Here is a 23,506-nt window from a genome sequence, read left to right on the forward strand (position 1 = left end):
TTCTGTCCTGGGAAGCCCCGTGTTCTTACCTGTGAGCACAGAGCACAGACCCAGCTCTGCTTCCCTGTGGGTGCACGCAGGGATCAAGCCCAGGAGGGACCTCCGTGTCCGCTCCAGACTGAGGCCACTCCCAGGGCCAGGCTTGTGCACTGGACAGAACACGGGGCCTGGTGCTCCCTGGGCTAGAAGAGGCTGCACGGAAGAGGAGAGGGAGGGCAGATGCAGCGTCTGTTCCCAAGGGCAACGGGCTCCTGGCAGACCACAGCGTCCCTTCTGCTTTCAGACTGCGCTGGGTCAAGGAGACCTGGGAGGAGCCGCCGAGCAGCTTGCTGGGTGACAAGCCTCCCAACATGGCCCAAGATCAAGGCCGATGCGGGAGGAGCTGGAATGGGGGCCAGTGTGCACGGCTGAGGGGCAGGCTTGGGGGCAGCCCTGTTTTGGACCAGGCTGGGAGCAGTGGCCCAGGCCCGGCTGACAGCCGACTTCCACTGGGGAGATTTCAAGGTGTGGACAGGAGCACTGACTTTCCAGAACACTCTTTTTTTTTTTTTTAAAAAGAGAGTGAGAGAGGAGACAGAGAGAGAGAGAGAGAGAGAGAGAGAGAGAGAGAATTTTTATTATTTATTTTTTTTTTAGTTCTTGGCGGACACAACATCTTTGTTGGTATGTGGTGCTGAGGATCGAACCCAGGCCGCACGCATGCCAGGCGAGCGCGCTACCGCCTGAGCCACATCCCCAGCCCCTCCAGAACACTCTTCTGTGGGCCAGGTAGAGAATGTGGGCTTGTGGGTGGAGAAGGGGCTCCTGTGCCTGGCGCTGGAACCTCGGCAACTGCCCAGTGGGGTCTGCAGGAGCTGGCAGGGATCAAGTCCTTAGGGTGTCACAGATGTCAGTGGCACAGAGCCACTGGGGGTCCTGGGTCTTAGACCCCGTCCCACGTCTCAGCTCACACCTGCCAAGTGGCAGGGAGTGACTTCAGCGCCCGCGTGGAGCCGGGCAGCCCTGCTTCCCTAACTAAAGAGCAATGGAGCTAACACTTAAGTGAGCCCCCCACGTCCCAGGCCTGTGCCCACCTCATTTGGTCCTGCAGAAATGACCTTTGGCCTGGGAAGGTGGAGCCATGGCCAGGCTATGGGAGTTAGAGTGGGAACCCAGAGAGGCCAGGCCCAGGCCAGGCCCGGCTCCCATCAGCCCACCATGCAGGCCCAGCGCGTGGCTGGAGGAAGGAAACCATGGCTCCGAACCCTGTGTCCCAGGCTCCTTGCTTTGGGGGATGCTGTTTGCCTTCAGTCCTCATGGAGGGAAGGGCCCCCTGGGGACAGATGGCCCTTCAGTCAACCAGCAGAGATGGGTCTGTCCAGTCGTGAGTGCAGCCCATCTGAGGGCCCCGTGGGCCCTTCCCCACGTGCACGCCAGGCCCCCTCTCTGCCAGCTAAGGCTCTGGTTGGACACTTTTTCCACCGCCACACACTGCCCCTCACACTGCCCAGACCATGGCCCTGACCAACGGCTCCTTTGAGCCCCATTTTATCATCCATAAAGTGGGGATAAGCACCCCAGCCTGGCAAGGCTGAGTGCAGCCCTCTGGGGGCGCCCTCGAGCTGCGGAGGCTGAAGGCTCCCCGACCTCCCTGAGGGCGTCCGGGGCTGCCCCGAGGACCCTGCGGCCTTTGGCGGTCCTTCCTCCTGCCTTCCTCTTCCCCCCCTGCCTTCCTACTCTCAGGTACACACCTGGAAGGACACCTTTCCAACTTAAAACAATAAGCCACGGTGGCTTTAATAGGACAGAACAGGAGAGAGGGGAGAGAAGTCAGATGTCCCTGGAGGGGTCAGCTCGGCGAGGGACAACAGTGCCCACCTTTGTGAAGGACCACGGGAGGCATGAGAGCGGCCACCCCTGTACCCGTGCTGTCTCTGCGGGGCCTTGATGCCCATGCTTTGGCGTGGGGAACTCAGGTCCTGGGAAGATCCCCAGGGGTGCTGCAGCTCTGGAGCTGGGGAGATGATTCTGGAGCCTCTGGGCCCTCAAGTCCACCCTTCTATTTCCCGAAAGAAAGTTGAGCCCCTCCGGGACATGGCGGGAGTAAAGGGTCAAGCCATGGGTCATTGGGACCGCCAGGTGTCCCAGTTGTACCCACCTGGGTGGGACTCACGGAGGCCAAGGACACACACAGAACATGCTCTTCCCCGTGTGTGGGTCCGTCCCGGGAGCTGCTCTGTGAGTTTTGAGTTTGGTGTCAGGTTGTGCAGTGGTGGGGGCAGAGGGCTGCGAGGGCGGCTCCGCCCACGCTCTGGGCTGGAATCAGCTGCTGATGCCCAGGTGGCTCCGTGCGTCCTCCTGTGCAGGAGACTGTGGACTCACCCTGGACTTGAACCTCAGCGGGGTTTTCCCTGTAGAATATAAACAGTAACACTTTCCCTGTCCCTTGTCCCCCCTAACTAAATGTGAAGGATGCTAAAGTGTCTGTGAACATGAGAGCAGCCCCTGGGGCAGGCATCGCCAGGCCCACTTGCAGCCCGTCCTGAGGGCTCCCTTAGGAGGCGCGAAGGTGACACGTTTTGAAGATGTAGACCTGCTTTGTGGCCCTGGATCCTGAACTTGTGTGATTCTTCTCTCTGGGGGTTCCGCTAGAACTTCTCCTGCCATGCCCCCACGTGGTACCCCGTAAACCTGTCACTATGATATAAATTCCTCGACACTGGCTGCTGCAGGGTGTCAAGAGAACCAGTGTCCACACTGTGGCTGGCCTCTTCCACGATACAAGCGGTGGCATGTGGTCCTAGAGACAGTGCCAAGTCCAAGACAGGACCTTAAGTAACAGAAGGACGGCCAAACATCTCCACAGCTCTGCTCTCACTTCTGTGTGTGTGTGTGTGTGCGTGTGTGTGTGTGTGTGTGTGTGTGTGTGTGTGGTGCTGGGGATCGACCCCAGGGCCTTGTGCATGCAAGGCAAGCTTTCTACCAGCTGAGCTACGTCCCCAGCCCTCACTTCTTTTCATTTACACAGCTCCCCCTGTCTCCACTAGCTGCAGAATATCTGCACACCTGTCCATCTGAGGTGGTGGGGGACAAAACACCCCAGCCACCTGGTCACTTGGCTCCCTTTTAGAGCACGCTGTCTTGTACTCTGCAGCTACTCCTCAGATTCAGAGGACGGATCTCAGAGCCTGTCAGGGTTCGCAGTGGTTGCCCAGGTAGGGGGAGGCTGCTCCTGACCCAAAGAGGGAGGCGGTGGGTGAGGGGGTGCGAGCACCTCCAGTCCTTGCAGTACACGCCCCCACTTCTGGCCTTGGTAGGTTGTCCCTTTTTCGTGTCCGGTGGGCTCCAGTGTATGTGCCCAGATGCCAGTGTCATCATTAGTGGCCACCTGTAGGTCATTGGCATAGCACCTGGCCTATGACAGACCCCCAAAACAGGATTCCAGTAGAATTCCCGGATCCCCTGGGAATGCCTGAATTCTTGCTGTGGGTTAAGTGATAAGTTACCACAAAGTCAGGGACTTGGGACAAGTGAAGTGGACTCTGTCGTGGTTCCGGAAGCCACGTCTGAAATCAAGGGGTGGGCAAGGCTGTGCTCCAGGGGAGGCCCCCCGCCAGCTCCTGGGGCCCAGGTGTCCTTGGCTTGTGGCCGCATTGCTCCCATTTCTGCCTCGGCCGTCAGCTGACCTTCTTGCCTGCTCTCCTCTGGGTTATCCCTCGAGGCCCACGTCACCCAAGGTGATCCCATCTTGAGACCTCACTTCATCACATCTGCAAAGACTCTTTTCACAAACAAAATCACGTTCCCAGGTTCCAGGAGTTAGAATGTGGACATGTCCTCCAGATGGCCACCATTCAGCCCACTACGTGTACCCTGTCCAGGCCTCCTGCTGGTGGCATGATATCAGCCCATCACTTCCCCCCCCACCCCCTGCTTGGGCCTCAGTTCTCCAGCTGTAAACTGAGAGCAACCATCTCTAAAAACTTTGGGTCTCTTTCTCTGTGACTTTGAGGGTCCTAGCACGGTCTCTGGATCCCTGAGGTCACTGACCAGTGGTCCCTCCCCACCTCAGTTTCCCCATTTTTACAATGAAGAAGCCAGAAGGGAACCATGACTTTCCATTAGAAGTTGAGGGTGAGAACCAGTTGGGACATTCTCAAAGTCTAAGTGGCCAGGCCCGGCCCTGGGTCTAGTGAATCGCTGTCTTGCGGGAAGGGGTTGAGAAAGCCTGGCCCCCTGTGTGCTGGGGGCCCACCTGGACCTGATACTCCCTGGGCTGACCCACTCTCGGGGTGCAGAGGCAAAAGGGCCTGCCGTGTCCTATCATTGAGGCAGGGCCTTCAGGAACAGGATGTTTGGTGGAAAGAGAACCCTGGGATCACGGAGACCCTGGGGGTGAGAGAAGGCTGAGCCTTCCCACACCCCTGGTTTCAGGTGGACTGAAAAGAATTGATTTCATGTGTGGGGCACAAAGTCAACGCCGTGGTTGAGACTGCATATAAAAACAAAGCGGGAACTGTTAGAAGGAATAGCTTTGCCCCACGACACGGATTCGGCTGTTAGACACACCGGGTGCCGCCAGACATCAAACGCGGGCTTGGAGGTGGGTGGGCCAGGCAATCTCGACTTCTGCCAGACGGGCTCAGGGAAGCTGGCTCGCTCACCTGGGCGGGCAGTCCGCCTGCTTTATCCCCAAGGCAGTGCTGCCTCTTGCCCTGACGGAGGAGCTCCATTACAGTCGGCATGATCGGGTGGACAAGGGGAGGGCCGTGGTTAAAATGGCCACCAGTGGATCTTGGCATTCATGGATCATGGCACTTTCTGTCTCTCACAGGCTCCTGGGTCACTGTGCACAGGCTGTTTCTTACTTGGGGTCAAGGTCAAGGCAGATGGAAGCCCCTGGTCGGGTCGGGTGCTGGTCCCCTGGAAAGGGCCTGCCTGCCTATTGCTGGACGGCCCACCTGGCAGGTTTTCTCCTGCCATGCCCAGAAGCCTCCCTGCCTGTGGCACGCTCCTGAGGAGCAGCATGTGCTCCTGGGACAGTGGGGAAGGTGAGTGGGGACCCGTCCCCATTGGTCCTGGCTCCCTGGGAAGCTGTGTGGAGGACTCATAAAGTCAGGCTTTGCCAGGACCAGAGTTATGATCGATTGCTCATGTCTGCCTCGGAAGCAGTGATTGATTGTACACGTCTGCCCTGGTAGCAGAGGGTGGACAAAGGCTCTAGTTGCTCTCTGTCCAGGGAAAAGGGACTGGGGTTGAGGTTAAAATCCCGCCAAGCCCTGAGGTCTGTCCCAAGTTCTGAACCGCTGTCTCTTCATCTTTGAGATGAGAGAGTGGGCCAGATGACCTGTGCAGTCTCTTCCAACTGTGAGTTTAATCCCAGGATGTGTCTCCATGTGGACAGATGTGCATGTCTGTTCAGGGGACCGAGAAGAGTCCCTGTCACTCAGGACACACTGGACAGGTTTCTTTGGCTTCCTCAGTCAGGGCAGGGACCTTAGAGAACCTGGTGGGTCAGTGAGGGTGGGACACACACGTGAGGGCAGCTTCCTGGCCCCTTCCTCTGTGCTGCTCCTTGTCGGGTTCTGTTCATCCTCACCAGGGACCAGCACTTATTGAATGCCTACTGTATACTGAAGGATAGCTACATAGAATACATCCACACACTAATTCAGAAACCACCTGGTAGATCTCCAGATCTGGGAGTGTGCATGGGTATAGGTGGGGTTGAGATAGGGCAGGGGCCGGGGTACATTGTTCCAGTTAAATTGGCTGGTGCTTCTGGGTGGCTGAGTGACATGGCCCAGCACTGTCACCTTGGTCACCCTGACATGGGAAAATAAACTGTTTCCAATCCATCTGCTGCATGCTCTTCTTAGACATATATTTTATCCCTCTGACTTCTATTTATAAAAGCCAGAGCCAGCCCTGCGCCCCCTATTACAAATGTGCCCACACCCAGGACTCTTCCTCAGCCCCAACCTTAACTCGGGGGCCAACGAGGCACAGGGCGACCTCCACACGGGGACCTCAGCTGAGTTCCACAGGGTCACAATGTAGGTAGGACACCACCTTGGCCCCCGGGAGCTTTCTGTGGTGGCAGAAACACAGTCGGGGGACGTGCACTCAGATGATGGGAACACAGGCAGGAACAGCTCACTGACCATTGTGGGGCCTGAAGGGGCAGAGCTGGCCACTGTGGGAACCGCGGTCCCAGTGCGGGGGCAGGCAGGTGCTCCATGTGGCTGGGGAGGCACAACCAGGACCGCACTGAGGCCCAGCACAGACACGGGGCCAAGGAGCAGGGGGCGTGGGGAGGGCCTGGGGGTGGTGGCCCTGCCACTCACCTGCTAGTGACGAGAGCTGCTGGGCAGCAGGGACCAGCCGTCTGGCTCCTCAGGTTCCTCATCCAAGCACGGAGCACCTGGGTCTGCTCCAGCTCCCGTGAAGATGGCCCTTATGCCCAGCTGTCTCTCTTCCCACAGTTCTGGGGCTGGGGGTCCAAGGCCCGGGCACCGTCAGCGCTGATTTCTTTTGAGCTCTGCCCTTGGCTGGTGGCCTCCCTTTTCTCCCGTGTCCTTGCACTCCTGTGTATTCAGAGACAGAGGGACGAAGAGAGAAGTCAACCCCCGCCTCTTGGTGTCACTGGGTTGGGCCCCGTCACCGCGAGCTTGTCCAACCTCCTCGACGGCCCCTCTCAGTCACGGCCACCTGGGGTGGGCTTCAGCTGTGCACTCGAGGGCACTGTTCATCTGCAGCGTTGTGCCCTCTGCCCACCAGGGCCCTGCTTCCTCCCGGCCTCGGCCAGCAGGTGGTGGGTGCGGCCTGTTCGTGTCTGTGGCTGCCAATGACCACAGACACAGCCTGGGTGACCTGAAACATGGCCACGTGTGGGCTCACAGCTCTGGAGCCAGATTCCAACATCAAGTGGACACTGGTCTGTGACCCTCTGAAGGCTCTGGGGGGCCTGGCAGGGGGCTTCCTCGTCCCTTCCAGTGCCTGCCACCCACGGTCCTTGGTGTTCCCTGGTTTGCTGCTATTTCCCTCTGACTTCTGCCCATTGTGCCCTCTGTGTCTTGTCCTGCTGTGTGGACACCAGTCCTGGGTTAGGGCTGATCCTACTCCAGTACAGCCTCCTCTTGCTTTGATCTCCACAAAAACCCTGTTTTCAAATATGGCCTCATTGTGAGGTCCTGGTGGGTGTGGATTTGGCAGGTGTGGGGGGTGCACAATTCAACCCTTTAGACCCCCCAGGTGGGGACTCCAGAGTCTGTAGCCAACCACTGCCCTTCAGTGGCTCCAGGTGACCCTGGTGGTCACCTAGGTAAAGCAAGTACCTTCCAGCCACCTCTCTGCCTCCTTCACAGAACACTGGGGATGCCTCCCGTGCATGGGGGTCAAGGGGACCCCGTGGCCCCAGGGCTTGGCAGCCTCAGGGGCAGCTGGGCCAACAGCCCTGGGAGCGGGAGCCGTTCAGCACCGCACCTGCTCGACAGTGTGCTCATCTCTCCTCCAGGTCCACAGTGGTCCTAGTGAGGCAGGTGGGCAGTGTCCACCTTCAGGTCACAAAAGAGACAGACTCTGTCCAGTCGCACAGCTTCAAACTGGAAATTTCACAACAGACCACCAGTTTTTAATGGGTTTATTTAGCCCTGAGTTGGGTCCCCCTTGGAACACAGCAGCACACGGACACAGCCACGTGCCACCTCACAGCGTTTGGGTGGACGACGGACTGCATACCCCACCGTGGTCCCCTGAGATCACCACGGAGCTGAACACTCCTCTCGCCTGTGGACATGGTGGCTGTCACCCCCTGTCGTGAAGTCAGCTGTCCCCGCAGCACTGTGGCACGTGTTTCTCGGGTGTTAGAGGTGCTGTTCGGTACCCACCTGCCGCCGGCCAACTGTGTGGTGGCAGCACCGTCACAGGCACAGCGCACAGCCCTCCATCAAGGAGCTGAGGTGGTTCCAGAGCGCATCCTCCTCCTCATAACGGCGGACTGTAAGTCTTGTGCCACGCCTCGTCCATCCTGGTCTGTGCATCTCTCAGTGGCATCAGAGGGCCACCTGGTGGACCTGCGCTGTCCAGGTGAGTGCTAAGTTCTCTCTGGAATGTTCGCCCAGGATGACATCACAGAACCACACCTTTCTCAGGACGTGTCCCCTTCACTGGGGAACGTACACGTGTGCCCGTGTCCACAAACCCAATCCTCCACTGGCCTCGTCTTCAGGACGGGGGCCAGGCCAGGGCTGGCTGCATGCAACGCGCCAGGCTCCGTGGCCATCCGTGCTGATATGGCCGGCCACAGTCCTCATCGAGACTTTTGCAAGCACCCACTCTGGGTGGCGCTGTGCTGGGCTCCGGGAGGAAGAGTGCGGGGAAGGACAGGGGCCTCCCGTCCGGTTTCCAAGCTGCGGCCCTCAGCCTGGGGTGTCTCCTCGTTTGGTTAGTTGCATTTTTAGGAGCTCAGGTGCTGTCCAAGGGGAGGCAGTGTTCTGAAGTTCTCCTCTGACCCGGCTCAGGCAGCGGCAAGGAACCTGCCGCTCGCCTGTTTCTCCATCACCTTCTGCCTCCCTTCCGTACAAATCAGGAGCCGTCTTCCAGCTCCCCAGTACATCAGAACTAATTAATGCAATTAGCACTCGTTCGTGGCACCTCTCATTATTATAGTAATGATCTTTACTTTATCCTTATGAATGTCATGAATAACCCATAATTCCTGAGCTGCTGCTCTCCCCAGTGACTGCCACATGGCAGCAGAAAGAGTTGACCATGTCCCCTTCCAAGGGTGACAAAGCTGGGGATACAAGCCCAGACTCCAGCCTCCCAACCTCTAATGTCCCCAGGGCCACAGAAGGCAGCCCTCTGGCCCCGGTAGGCTGGGCATCTTCTGTGAGCCCAGCTTGGCTCAGACACAGGGCTGGAGCTGGATTGGGTCTGGGCTGGGCTCAAGGAGGCCAGCCACCCGGTATCAGCTGGGTTCCTTAGACGTGCCACCCAGCACCTGTCGGCCTCAGTTCCTCATCTCCACAGTGAGGCTGACGACACCGGGAGTTTGTGAAGGGTTAAGACGAGCAAGCCCTTAGCTCAGTGCCTGGCATTCGACACACCCTCAACCAGTCCACAGATGAACGATGGTGACAATGACCTCAAATGCCTACCGTGGCACCTGACCCACAGCAGGATCTGCCTGCTCAGAGGTGAGCAGGAAAGTGGCGGAGGGAAACCGGAAGCCAGACCCGTTTTTTCCTGCTGTTCTGGTTCTCAGCTAACCACGGGGAGATGATAAATAGTTTCTTTTTCCTTTAAAGTTTTCAATGAAATATGGGAAAACAAACAAAAATCAGGGGCTGAATCTGATGTGAAGAACTGAACCTGACTTTCTAGGTCTGCAGACCCAGGCCACCAAGGAGGAGCGGGCGGGGTCGAGGAAGACCAAGGACCACCCCACCAAAGAGAGGCTGTTAGACCCACCTGCTTTGGAGAGGGAGGGACGGCCCTGTCTCATGAAGCCAGAGACCCGCCAGGGCTCATGCTGATTAGAAGAACCAGGCCCGGCCTGAGCCGACCCTTGTGTAAGGAGATTGAGGACTTTGATCAAGGAAGCTTGGACCTGGAGATGGAGGCCACAGGTAGGATGGGGCCCGCTGAGGAGGGAGAGAGGGTATGGGTCAGCTTCCCAGGACTTGTGGCAAAGTTCCACACCACCTTTCCACCAGAGCTGTAACCCAGAGCTGTGATCGCTCATGGTTCTGGAGGCCAATGTCCAGCACCAAGGTGTGGGTGGGCTGGGCTTCTGGGGCTTGGGGGACCGTCCTGTGTCTGCCTCTTAGCTTCTAGTGTTGTGGTGGCTCTGCATCTGTCATCAGAGGACATTCTCCCTGTGTGGAGGTATCAGAGACAGAACAAGATAAGAGATAACGTGCAATTAGCCCATCCGCATAGGAAGACCTCCAACTGGTTTACTTCTGCCAGACTCTTTCCAAATTAGGTTACATTCTAGAAGAATGTGCCTTTTTGGGGACACCACGTCACCCAGCACAGGGAGAAAAGCAAAGGGGAGAGAGCTGGAGAAGCACACGCCTACTTCCCGCTTCTTGCCCGTCCGTCCAGGGACCTGGCCCTCTACGGTCCACCAGGCACCCAACTCGACCCTTCCCTACCTCCTTCTTGTGCCCCATGGTGTCTCCTGGGTCACCTCCTCCTGGCTACGCTCCTTGCCTCGAATGGAGCTGGAGGTTGGCATTTGCCTTGAACTCCAGCTGAGCCTCGCCTCCCTCCTCTCCAGGTGTACCTGTGCCCAAGCCCTCCTGGGCACCCCGTCCCTGTGCCAGGCCCACTCTGCCGCTTCTCTGGAGCGGCCCTGACTCTGCATCTTCAGCTCCAAAGCAGTGGATCCGAGATCAAGCTCACACACCCAGGATCTAGGTCCTTGCCGACCCACCAACTAAGAGCCTTGCAAGTGACCCAACCACCTGCAGCCCTGGCTTCCTGATGCAGGAGGAAGATGAGAGCATGGCCCTCCACCCTGCCCAGGGCCTGGTGGGGCTGCCAGGAAGAAGGGGGGCTCCTTTCTGGACCTCCCCAGCCCCTCTTCCTGTCTCTGGACAGCATCTCTCCTGGGCCACCTGGTGAGGTGGAGGCTGGAGCCCACGTCCCAGGCAGCTGACGTCTCCTTCAGCATGTGGCCCACACTCAGGAGGACCCTGTGGACGCTGGCCTCCCTGACATTTACTTCCCCAGGTGCGTCCAGGCCATGCCCCAGGAGGGAAGAAGCAGGTATCAGCTCAGGGCTAGAAGCAGGGATGACTTCCAGAGTCGCTGCTTGGCCAGAAGAACAAACCACCGCAGGGAAGGAGGATGGAGGAACGGAGCCCACCCTCGTAGCTCTCGGGGCGTAAAGGGAGAGAGAAACGAGGACTTCTCTCAGTGCGTTCTGGAGGGAAAAAGTTTTCTTCTCTTCTTAAAGGGTATCCTACACATATGAGCTACGCATTGACTCTCAGAAGGGAGCTGAAGGGCTGATTGGGAGCCGTGGTGACGTGGGTGGGAAGGGACTAATTAGAATGATTCTGTTAAAAATAGAAGCCTTGGGACAAAGCATTATCAGGTGGCACTGAGGGCAGGGCTCCCACTGGGGCCCCATTTTCTTTGTGGCACCCGCGGGGGACTCCCGGACAGTGGGGGTTGCGCTCATGCTGGGCAGCCCTGTCCTTCCCTGGACATTTTCTCTTCGATGTCATCAACCTGCTTTCCTGTCCTCAGATGGAAACCAAAACTCCCCAAGGCGGAGCAAGGAGCCCCAGACACCTGCTGGCCCTGAACCCACAGCTTCCGACTCAAGGCGCAGGGTCACCTCTGAGGGAGTGCTCTGGCTCCTGTCCCCTCCCCTGGAAGCCGGAAGGCAGTGCAGGGCCCTTGGCACCTAGGAAAAGACCCAGGGTTCACAGACAGCACCAGGGTCCCTGCAGGGTCCTGACTGGCCACTGCCTCTGCCCACACCCCGGAGCCTTCCCTTTGCAAGTCCTCCTTTGTTCCCAGAGCTCTTGAGTTACCCGGAGCAGGTTTGGGGATCCAGCTGACCTGGGTGCAGGGACAAGGCTGCACGCAGGCTGGGGACTCAGAGCTGGTTAGCACAGCAGCACCTCAGCGTCCCCAGCTATTAAATGGGCACGATGCTAACGATCCAGAGCTGTTCAGGGCTGACCGTCAAACAACACGGGGCCCACACCTGGTCAGGGCCAGAATTCAGCTTTTCCTAAAGTCTTCTCCTTGCCTGACCGCTGCTTCTCTGGCTCTGGCCCCTCTCACCCTCAGTCAGCATCTCTTTCCTCACCCCTTTGACCCTGTAGGAACTGGACTTGCAGCGCGGCAGCAGCCCCCTGGCTGGATCTCAGCGCCATCTCTTGCTCGGACGTCCTGTTCACATTCCTGAAGTGATGTGGAGTCAGGGACCACCTGGCAGGGCTAGATCCCCACTCTGCCGCCGGCCAGCTGCTCCAAGGCAAGGCTCTCACTCTCTGTGCCTTGGTACTCTTACCAGCCTAACAGAGATCCCGACGGCACCTGTCACAGGTAGCGAGGATTGAACGAGGTGACACAGGTCCAGCGCCGTTGCCAGGACACCTGTGGGCTCCTCTCTGTGCAGGTGTAGAGGACGGGGCTGAACCTGCTCTGCCAGGAGCGTGCCTGGGAGACCTCTTGGCCCGTCTCCGTCTCAGTGTGCTCATCTGTAAGCGGGTTGAACCCACCACCGCGTGGCGGGCACAATAGGAGGACCCAGCTCAGGGCAAGCAGAGGGTGAATGTCAGCCATGGTCGTTTTTATCTTCCCCCACACAACTCCAGGTCCTGTCTCTCCAACTGAAGCTAAGTTCTAGGAGGTAGGACAGGAGTCCCAGAGGGGGGCACTGGATATTTTGTGAAGACACAGAGGGGCCTCTCTACAGCAGGGTGGCTGGGTCACCTTCAGTCACAGGGAACTCCTCACCCCTCAGAGCAGCACAGGGCAAGGCTGGGAACATTCTCTCTCCCAGTGCCACAGAACCTTCCGCTCGACACACTTGTGTGGCCACTAGAGCTTTTCCTGAATGTCCTTGGGGTTTGGAGGCAGTTTCTCTGGCCTTTGGATTCTGTCTTTTAATATTGTCCTGTTGGCTGGGTGTAGTGGGCATGCCTGCCATCCTGGCTACTCTGGAGGCCGAGGCAGGAGGAGCACAGGCGCAAGGCCATCCTGGGCACCTGAGTGAGGACTTCAGCAACCTGGAAAGATCCTGTCTCAATAATAATAATAATAATAATAATAATAATAATAATAAGTAACATAAAGGTGTGGGGATGTAGCTCAGTGGTAAAGCACCCCTGGTTCAATCCCCAGTACCAATCAATATAGATAGACAGACAGATTCTTGGATAGAGCTATTGTTTATGGGAGGGGTGTGTAAGAAAATTAGGGGTAATATAAAAACAACCCCCAAAGGCCCTTTGACCCTGACCCTGTAATGATTCGGGAGCTAGAAGAGGAGCTGGTTTAGGTGCTGCGTCAGGAACTGGGGAGGGAGAGCAAATACATCTCCCTCTATACACGGTGAGAATAGAGGTGTGTGACACGTGGGGTCCCAAAGGAGATGACGACGGCTTGGGAGTGGACAGGCTGCAGCTGCCTCGGGAGCCCAGCCTGGGCCCGTGGTGGAGCTGCCAGTGGCTCTGGGAGGCGTGCAGGGTGGGCGGACGGCTGCCACGGACACTGCAGCCTCTGAGCTACAGGGTGAGGGGCTGGACATGGCTCTTGCAGGAAGGAGAGTGACAGCCTCTGGTGCTGCAGTGGGCCCTGTGGCCTGACCCCAGGGCACCTGAGCCCCCTGCACCAGCAGCCCAGGCTCCAGAAGGTGCACTTCTGACCTCAGTCACCGAGGCAAAGAAAGCAGAGTGTTGGTCGAGGCAGGCTCCTCCACCAGGACAGGAGGCCTAGCTGGGCCTGCCCCAGGCCCCGTCCTGGGCGAATGCTACCCTGTTGGGAAAGTTCAGGAACACTTGAGGCCCTGGTCTGCTCAAGTGTGAACGGGGGATAGGTGCACCCAGCTCCAGAGGACACCTGCTAGAGAAGGAGAGGGTGGCGCTCAGTGAGCAGCTCCCTGGGCAGAGGCAGACCCGCATCCTGCTGGGAACTCACTCAGATGTGTGCGACACCTTGAAGCCCCTTCCCAGCCCTACTTCCTCTGTGCTGGGGCGGTGGGTGGGGACCTAATCTCCTCCTTCAGGCCAGGCACCTCCCTCAGGGATCATGGCCTGCCTCTACCCCCACTGGGTCCCACCTCAGTGTCTGCTGAGTCCTTTGCATCACCTCGGGGTCATCTGAGAGTAGAGACCTGATCATGGCTCACAAACTGGTACAGAAACCTCAGGTTGTTGTAGGGACAAACAAGGCAGGGGCACCGAAGAAAACAGGAAACAGTTTTATTTGGCTGCAGCCAGGTTCAGGAAGCACAGCTTTTGCTGTAACCAATCAATCCCTTGAACCCCGAGTTCAGGGAGTTTCAGAGTTTTATCCCCAGCGTGTAAGGGGAGGGGCTCAGAAGTTCACAGTCTGCAGAAGTTCACTTTTTCTTTCTTTTTCTGAGTATGTTAACTCTTCAAGGACAACCCCTGAGAAGGAGAGAGCTTCTTCTCCCCTTTCTTTCCTCCCCTGCCAGCTGTTACCATGGAGCCCAGTTGTAACTTATCTTAAAAATGTAGACGTCTGTGTGAAGCCCAGCTCAAGGCCAGAGGCCTGGTTTGCACATTTCTTCACAGTCCTATACTGGATACGTTTGTGAAAACTAGTAAGGGGGTGTCCAGCACCTGGAGTGCTGGTATCTTCTCGGCCAGTGGCCAAGTAAACAGGGCGACACAAAATAGGAAGTTTATCCACATTGGACTCTGCTGCAGAGACTCTTTTGCTGACAGACCTAAAATCAGCCGTGGTGAAGAGGGCTTTTCTGTGGAGAAAGGGGGTGCCACTTCAAGGTGAGTTCCCCTGTTCATGGAACACATGGAACCCTCCACCACGGCACTGCAGGCCTCAGGGTCTGAGGCTTCTGGTCCCACCATTTTTCTGTCCTGTTCCTCTACAGCAATGACCCTTTGCAGGTCCCCAGAGGTCCCTGCCACGGGTGACCTCAGGACCTTACTTCTGCTGTTTCTTCAACCAATATAATTTCCTGTCTTTGTAAACCAATCCATCATCTGGTCACTTGCTCGAGTCATCCAGGCCCCAAGTGCAAGAGCCTAAACATACGCTGCTCAGATGTCTTTTATCTTAGTCTGTGCATCCAGCTCAGACTGATCCAGGGAGCTGGCCAGCAATCTATGCCATGAGCCTCAGTCTTGCAACCTGCAAAGTGGAGTATCAGACCTACAACCTGAAACTCAGGGGGGTCGAGGTACCCGAGAGGGAGAACGTTTTGTGAAGACCAAGCAAGGCTCTGAATGAATGGCAGTCACCGTTTCCTGGCTCTGCTGAAATGACGTATCGACAAGCCCCTCGAAAGCCACCTCTCAGAATCAGCCTCCCCTCCCTTTCCCTGCTGTTTCCCCCTCGCACATTTCAAATAGAGCACCTCCTGAAGGATCCTCCAGAGGCCTCAGTGTCTGTTGGACCTCCCACTAGCCACCACCCTGGGACTGCCCCGGCCAGATCCACCCGACAAAATGTGAATCACTTACCCCGGGGGTAGGGCCTTGCACACCCCGAGTGCACATTCAATGTTTGCTGTGTAGCTTTGGAAGCACTTTTTCCAAGATTCCTGCTGGAACCTCTCATGGCGGGGAGGAACTGAAGCCTGATTCTTTAGCCTGAGAACGTCATCAGGATGTTGGGTTTCCCCGGAGTCCCGGGGACTTTGGAGCTATTATCTCATTAATCCTCAGGGGTGCCCATGGCATGATGGCTTGGCTACTCCCCATCTTTGCTCCATAGAGAACAGGCGAAAGAAATCCTAGTTTTGAGGTGCAGTCCCAGGGCAGCGAGGTCAAGGACAGGGAAGTGAGCAGGAAGGACAACAGAGTTTAGGAGACGGCCTACCCAATGGTCCACTCCTCAGAGACAGCTGACTGCTGCACTGCTTGGGAATGTGGGTGTTTTACAGGCTGCCTGGGGACTCCCAGTGGCCAAGAAAGAACATCCTGCCTGAATCCTGTTGCTAGGTGGCCCGAGTCCGTTCCATGGCACACTAAGGGTCTCTGTATCACCTTGGCTGGCCACCGGAGGCCAGAGCGGTGCTCATGAACTTGTACAGAGACTTCGGGCAAGCTTCCCTGGAGTGTGATGCCTCGCTGCTGAGCCAGATGGGGAGCAGTTGGCCTCTCCACGGCCCATAGGAGGGGCCTGGGGCTGAAGTCTTGCAGCGCCCCGCAGCAGGCTTGTGCAGAGGCCAGGCTGGTGGGCTACGGTTGGCAGGGAGGATGTGAGTGCATATGGGATTATCTGCTGCTGCGTTCCATAGTCCATTTCACATATCAAGAGTAACTTGCCCACAGTTGCATTCTGTTCAGGGTGGACACAAATCTCAAACCCTAACCCTGTCCCCTTGACCACAGTGCAGGTGAGGGAAAGGTGGATACTGGGATTCACAGTAGACCACTCACCTTTAGGGCTGTGAGCAACAGCCCACTATCCCCCAAACGAGATGTATCTCTCCGCATTCATCCATCCATTCACCTCACTCACTCATCTATCCATCCAGCCCTGCCTAGCATCTTCCTGTGACACACTTGTCCTGTGCTCTGCCCCAGGCTGGACTCTAAATCATGTGGCTGCAGTGTGGGGGGCAATTCCTTTATTACAAGGCAGCTGCACCCATGCTCCGTGGGCCTCCAGAGGACATATGGACTTCCTGTGTAGAAAGGCATTGGAAGTGGAACCTCAGTGGGTGACGAGGACTTTCAGGAGGGGGTCAGGGAGACAGGTGTCCCAGAGCCAGTAACAACCAAGAGGAAGGCAGGGAGGCCTGGAGTTCAGGACCCTTTGGGGAGATATGGCTCTGCAGCAGGAAGGTGGGGCTCCCTCCAAGTTTGCTCCCAGAACTTCTGTTTGGGTTTTCCTCGGCACACTCCAATCCCCACCATCAGCACAGAAACATGGTCTTCGCTGCTCAGACTACTTCCTAATAGGTAATGGGTGTGTGTGGGGGGGCACATAGATGATTATCAGTGAAATCCGAATTCACTAACAGAACTTTCGAACAATGCTTTAAAGTCTCCACCCTAGAAGCCACTCTCCCCTTTGCCCAGCATCTGCTGAGTTTACCAAAAGCTACTGACATTCACAGAGATAACAGTAGGGGTCCTCTTCTCTCCTGTACTCTCTCTGGTCCTCAGAAGACAGGTGCCCAGGGCAGTCCACTTGACCAGCTGCTGTTCAGCCCAGCAAAACCCCAGGGCTGGGGTCTAGCTTGCATGTGTGAGAAGCGGGGTTCAATGTGTAGCAAGGAAATGGGTGGTGGGTAAATGGGGGGCATCCTGAATGTGATAAACTGAAAGTGGGAGGAGCCAGGGCCTTGACCCCATTGGCCCAAGGCCGCACCTCCCACCCCAGTTAACCTTATTGATTTGTGTTTATGAAAACTGCTTGTTCCTGCTTGGTGCTGGACCAAATGGATCACAACCACTTAGGACACTTGCTAGTTTTTCATCTGATAACAAAGCTCACTGAAGTCTAGGTGCTGGGTTAAGGGAATGAGGGGCTTCCACACTGAAGGACGAAGCCTAGGTCAGTTGTGGCAATGTTCTAATAGAGGAAGGAGCAACATGGGGGCTTCACGTGAGGGGAAAAACGGAATCCCACTGACTTCTGCTGACAGTAGAAGAAATGTGGGTCGCGGGGCCCTCTGTTGAAGGACATTGCTGATTTTGTGCGCCCGGGTATTTTTGTGCTCAGGAGGTGTGCAGAGTTAAAACTATTTGCCAGTTTCAACGTTTACTTTGAGATACTGTTGCACCTTTCTCTTCCGGATTTTCCCAGCTTACGCGTGTGCTACCATGGGGCACACAACATTCCGACATTCATTTATGAGGACAGTAATTCCACCGTGGTAATATTGACTCAGGGACATTAACCTCCGGCTGTGGGGCTGGGAGTTTTGAAATGTGATCTCCGCAGCTTAGTTATAATTGTTTTATGTCACATTGACCCGGCATGTTTACGATTTTTAACAACTGTCTTAAAAAGTCCAGGGACATCTGTTGAGAGTTTAATTGTGAGCGTAAAAAAATCATTAAAGGCACATTCAGGAGATCAATTTTCACAGTGCTTAAACAACACGGTGGCCATCAGGCGGTGGGGAATCTGGCGACAGGACCGACTTAGTCCCCCAAGTCGCAGAACAGGGCCCTGGGAGACGATGAAAGATACTTTAGAGGAAACAGGACGGGGAGGTGGAGCGGGGGCAGAGGGAGAAGGGGGAAAGAAGGTGCAGTGCGGGGCGGGGGAGAAGAAAAGAGAAAAGGAGCCTCTCCCCTCCCCTGCCAAAGTGGCATTAGCCCTGGAGTTAGGCTGCGCGCCCCAGCAAAGGGGGGCGGGGGCGCCCCGTTTTCCTCGGGCCCGGGTGGGGACGGGGACAAGGACATCACGGGGCGCCCCATTTCTGAGCGCCAGGTCCGAGCAATTCCGGGGACCAGCAGCCCGAAGCTACCGGCCGGCGAGTTTGCGCGGCTCTCGGCGGCGGCCACTTTTGTTCTCCGCTCGGGGCGCCCGGCCGCGGCGGGGAGGAAGTGCGCACGCGCGGGCGGGGCGGGGGCGGGGCGGCGGCGGGCCCCGGCACCGCCCCCTGTCGCCCCGGCCCGCTCCATCCGGGCACTGCCGAATTAGCATCGTGCCGAGGCACAACTTTGCCGAGGCCCAGCGAGATCCAGGCGCGCGCGCCGGAGGAAATATAGTCCCTGCCGGCGGGCGGCTGGCGCGGTCGGCGGCGGGGCGCGCGCGCGGGGCTGCGCGGGGCTCCCGGCGCCGGGGGGCCATGCGCCGGGCCGCGCTGGCAGCCCGGGGACCCCGCGCAACTTGCCCCGCAGCCTGAGGAGTTGGGGCTGCCGCGGGCTCGGTGCCGCGGCGACCGGCCGCCTTTCTTCCCTCTCGCCCGCCCCCCTCCCTTTCGGCCGTGGAGGAGGGGGCTCCGGTCCCCCCTCCTTCGAGGCCCGGTCCGCCCCCGCCGGATCCGCGCCCCCAGCTGATCCGCACAACTTCCCGGGATCGGGGGCCAAAGTGAGCGCAAAGTGCCACCCAAGTTGCCGGGATGGAGCTGCAGAGCCGGCCCGAGGCGCTCTCCGTGGAACTCGCGCGCCACCAGGTAGGTGGCTGGGGGTTGGGGGGTTGGGGGGTCTGGTGGGAGACGGGGGCGTGTTTGGGGAGTGGAGGCGCCCGCGACCTGAGTTTTCTCTCTCTGGTCGCAGGGTCCCCCTGGCTGGGGTGCCGGGAACGGCCCCTTCCTAGAGCCCGTCCTGGGGCAGGGGAGGTATGCGTGGCTCGGCCCCCTCCTTGGTTCCCTCTCCACCCTCCTCCCGCGCGATCCTGCACTGTTTGAGGCTTGAGGGCTCCTGGCATCGGATCGCGGCATCTTCCCTTAATCGCTGCAGGGTCTCCTGACGGGGGTAGCCGGGAGGGGTTCCTTTCGTGAGCTTGTCCCGGGGAGGGGAAGCGTGGACAGCCCCCTTCCAACCTTTTCCTTCGGCCTCTACCCCCACTGAGTCCTGCACTATTCGCAAAAGTAGTTTTGGTGATTGTTGGTCCGCGAGCGGCGGCGTGGCGGCCAGCGCCGGAGCGGTTTTGCAGCGTGCGCGTGTGTGTGTTGGGGAGATTAGGACGCGACTTGAATATTTATGAGCTTTGCTCGACACGGACTCGCCGTGTTTACTTGGCTCTTTGTTCCTCCCCCCTCCCCCGGCACACACTCACACTCACACTCATTCGCACACGCACCCCGGCCTGCAAACTTGCACGGCTCGGGGCGCGCCGCCGGGTGGCCTCGGCCCCCGCCCCGCCCCGCGAGCTGCCCCGATGAGGCGGCAGCCACAGGTAAGCGGCCCCGCGCGGCACTGCCCGGTCGCCGCGCGTGCGGGACGCGGCCAGGGAAACTTGGGGCGAGCTGCGGCCGTCCTGGCCCTTGGGGTGCCCGGCGGGGTGCCGTGGCCCATGGGGCCCCGGGCGCACCTGACCCCCGGCCTGCCGGCCTGAGCCCGCTCCTCCGTGTTTCCGCAGAACGGCGACCTCAAGAAGCAGCTCCACGAAAGGCAGCCGCGGATCGCAACGCTCAGTGACAAACAAGTAAGCGAAGGGACCAGTCCCCCACTTGAGGCGAGGGGCCCGGGAGGGGTCGCCGGGCACTTTGACAGCACCCTGAAAAGTGCCAGCGTAGGCGCCACACTCGCAGACTCCCCCAGGGGTCTGTCTCCAGCCCTCGAAGTTATCGCCCCCTCGTTTCTGGGGAGAAAGAGCCAGTTCGTGGCGACGGAGGGTGAGCGCGAGGCCCCGGCAGTGGCCGAAAAAGACAAGCTGCACCTCAAAGGCGCCGGCAGCCCGGCGTCCATTTTGAGTTGGTGGACATGTTTTTGGAACGTGTAAATTCCCGGGGCTCGGCGTCCCCAGCCCCACACTGGGTGGGAGTGGGGGCGGAGGACGGCGGTCATTCGAGCCTGGACGTCAAACTACTTGGAAGCAATTCCTGGCTTCCCTGGAAGATCTCGCTTTAAAATCCTTCCCTGGGCGCCCCCTCCCCTCCACTTCGCCGGCTTCACTTTTTATTCTTGGAATCTGACGCCAGCTCCCGGGAACAAAAGAAAGGCGCCCCCGGGACCCCCCGGTTCTGCTCCAACTTTGGTCTCTGGGCCTTAGGGGTAGATGGGGACCCACCAGGAGCTCCCGCGGTGGGGGGCGCGGTGGCAGACCCCCGCGCGGCCTCCTCGGGGGAGGAAAAGTTGTCCATTGTGACTTAGTTGCGCTGAGCTCAGCGCTCCGGGTTTCAGCACCACGAACAGATGCCGCCGCCGGAGCTCGGCCGGCCGCGCGCCCCCGCCCCCCGCCGCCCCTCCCCCGCCCCCGCGCGGCGCCCCCGCCCCTTCCCTGCCGCGGAGCCGAGAACTTTGAGCGGCGCAGCCAATGGCGCTCCCGGGGCTCCGAGGCGGCGGGCGGGGGCGCCCCTCCTCTGCGCCCTCCGCCCGCCCGCGGCCGCCCCCGCCCCGCGCCGCCGCGCCCCCTGGCCATCGATCGCGCTTCCTTCGGAATGCCACCGCCGCCGCCAAACTTGGACCGCTCGGCCCCGCGCCCCTCCCCCCTCGCGGGCGCCCCCTCCCGGGCGGGGCTTTCCCTGCGGGGGGGGGGAGTGGGGAGAGGCGGGGACGCGGTTGGCGGGGCGCCGCGGCGGAGAGGCCAACTCCGGCCCCGGGGCTCCTTTCGAGTCTTTAAAGTTGAAAAGTGGTGGGAGGGGGCGTGCGGGCGAGGAGGCGACCGGAAAGAAAGATGGCTGTTCCGGCGGGTCCGCGCCCGGTGGGGGCGCCCGGCTGGACGGCGGGGTTGGGACGCGGCATTAACCCCTTTCTGTCGGTGCCGCGGCCCCCCACCCCCCGGCTGCGCGCCCCCGTCCGGGAGTGGAAGCTTCCATTCCCGCCGGAGGGGGGCCCGGCGCGCGGCCCCGGCGAAGTCGGGGAGTTCGCGGGGGGAGGGGACCCAGGCCCGGCATTACCATTTTGATTGCTTCGATGCCATTTTTGGAGGGGGAGGGGTTGGAAGACCCTTCTCTGCGGAGCACAAAGATGTTTAATCACTGTGTAGGATCAAATCCGATACTTTATTTAAAAAAAAAACCAGCACCACCAAATCTGTAGAGTAATAGCTGAGGGTTACTAGGCCCCTTTTCACTGGATAACACGGCAAGTTGTTGACTCTTATGCTCGGAGTAGATTTAAAACAGGAGCCCGGCACCCGGCGGCTTTCACGGCGACAATGTCTTTATGTACGCGCTGCGTGGCAATAGTTTTACTATTTGGAGTGGCTCTTCGGAGCTTAGGTTTGATCATTTCCTCTGTATTGTAGCAACTGTTTCAAGGCTGTTTAAATTTTTATGATGATAGTAAATGAGTAGCTATTTATTATCCGACATGCTGGAATTTAGATAAGGCTGAAAGAAACATTTGAAAATCCTGTTTGAAGGTGGTGGAGCTGCTGGGCCAGAAGCTGCCTGCTCAGGCTGCCTTTGCCTTTAAATTTGAACTCGGGAAGGATGCCTACGACTGAAGACGCATACACCTCCATCTTTGTGTGTGTGTGTGTGTGTGTGTGTGTGTGTGTGTTTAAAAAGAAAGAAAGGAAACGAGAAAACTTTTGTTCCCTGGCCTTTTAAAAATGTTTCTCTTTTAGATGACTAAAAATAACATCTGGTCAGCAGCCAGGGTTTGGCCTGCCATCGGAACTTGTGTTTGTAACTGCAAGTGTTGTTGCTTTTCCGGTTCTCTTTGTGGCATTTTATATAACAAGGGCTCATAAAAGGGAGGGGAGGGGGCTGAGGCCGGGTTCAGCATGCTAATCAGGCCGCCTTGTCTCTCCTGGGCTGGCTGTTGCATCTTTCAGGGGTCACCTATGTCTTGAGTTGGGTGGACTTAACATTTCCCCTCCCTCTCTCCTTGGAGACCTCCGAAGTGATTGGCAGCTTGGCCTGGGAAAGGTGGAGGTACACACTGGGAGGTGACTAGGATGTGCTTTGAAGAGGCCCTCTGTTGTATATCCCAAAACTTGTTCAGGAGGAGCCAAAATGTGGGAGTAGGAATGAAAATGCTTGTATGTCAGAGGTTTTTTTTTTTTTTTTTTTTTTTTTTTTTTTAACTCAACATGAAATTAAAGGTAGGATCCCTTTTTAGAGTCACTTGGAGAAAAAAATCTTACCACCTCCAGAGATTTCTTTTTGTGTGTGTGCTGCCCCCACTTGGAGTATCAGATATAAAGGTTAAGTTTCAATTAAAAGTGCACGTGCAGAGGATGATGAACTAGATAGTAAAATGAACGGATGACCCCATTATCCACGTGTTGGAAACACAGCCGCTACGTAGGATCTTCAGGGCCTGCCATCGGCCTCTCATTCATGCCCTTTAGCACTGAAATGTTTTCAGTTACTCTTATATAGATAAGTGTGTAAAGGACTCAGAATCAGGTAGTTTGTCGGTCAGAAGTGGAGAGATAAATCTTGTTTTCCTCTCATCATTGGGGGGGGGGGTGGGTTAAACGGAAAGCTACGTGCCATGGGACCCTGCTGTCTGAAAAGGAAATTCCTATTTTCTCCTTGGGGGAATCAGAAGGGCCTGGGGGAGTTGGTCAGAGCTGACCTGTGCCGGGGGACACAGGCAGGTTGTGCTTGGGGTAGTGTGCACCTCAGTGCTGGGCTGCGTCTGGTGAGGTTGGCCCCTCTTCTTTAACAAGATGTGAAGACTCCATTAGCTGCTCCAGTGGTCTTACACCACGAATCTGCAGCATAGGCAGAGAGGCAGTCACGTTTTTATCTAAATTGTCAAGCAACAAGCACTTCCGTGTAAATAACAGACCATCATGAACACTGGAGGCTCCCACCCGCCCCACTTTTAGTGTTCTTGTAGCATTTTCAAGTCCTGTGAGGTGGTATCTCCAGGCCTGACTTCATGCCGTCCAGTCTGTCCGAGTTTGAAGAGTCTTGTGTTTGAACTTGAGTTCATATTCATGTGGACTTGCCTAGAGACCCTGGAGGTGAACTTGGGGCCTTGTGCATTGCCCCATCCATCTGTTTGATGGACTCTGGGTTCCAAGGGGTTGTCCTCTAGCACAGCAATAAAAATCCGTCTTCTTGAAAGGCGGTGTGTCCGCGTGCTCCCTCAGGCACTAAATCGTGTCTTCAGCACGATTCCCTAGTCACTGGAGCATGGGGTTCCTCCTGGAAGGCTCCCCCAGCTGAAGCCCGCAGCAGGTTTATCCCCAGAGCACTCCCTTCCAAGATGGTCTTTGCTTGGTCAGAGGACGTCCTCCTCTCTAAGCTCTCCTC

General features: G+C 57.8%; 1 protein-coding gene across 1 annotated transcript in view; it reads left to right on the forward strand.

Moving 5' to 3' along the window:
* Positions 1-18,577: 18,577 nt before the first annotated feature.
* The window catches only part of Phf21b (PHD finger protein 21B), a 64,327-nt gene continuing 59,398 nt past the window's right edge, over positions 18,578-23,506 (forward strand). Inside the window, exons 1-2 of the mRNA XM_077798693.1 lie at positions 18,578-18,799; positions 19,708-19,773. Coding sequence (XP_077654819.1) covers positions 18,746-18,799; positions 19,708-19,773 — 120 coding nt within the window. The 5' untranslated portion in view covers positions 18,578-18,745. The remainder of the gene's footprint in view (positions 18,800-19,707; positions 19,774-23,506) is intronic.

This window comes from Urocitellus parryii, chromosome 5 (genome assembly GCF_045843805.1).
Source record: "Urocitellus parryii isolate mUroPar1 chromosome 5, mUroPar1.hap1, whole genome shotgun sequence".
Classification (NCBI taxonomy): Eukaryota; Metazoa; Chordata; class Mammalia; order Rodentia; family Sciuridae; genus Urocitellus; species Urocitellus parryii.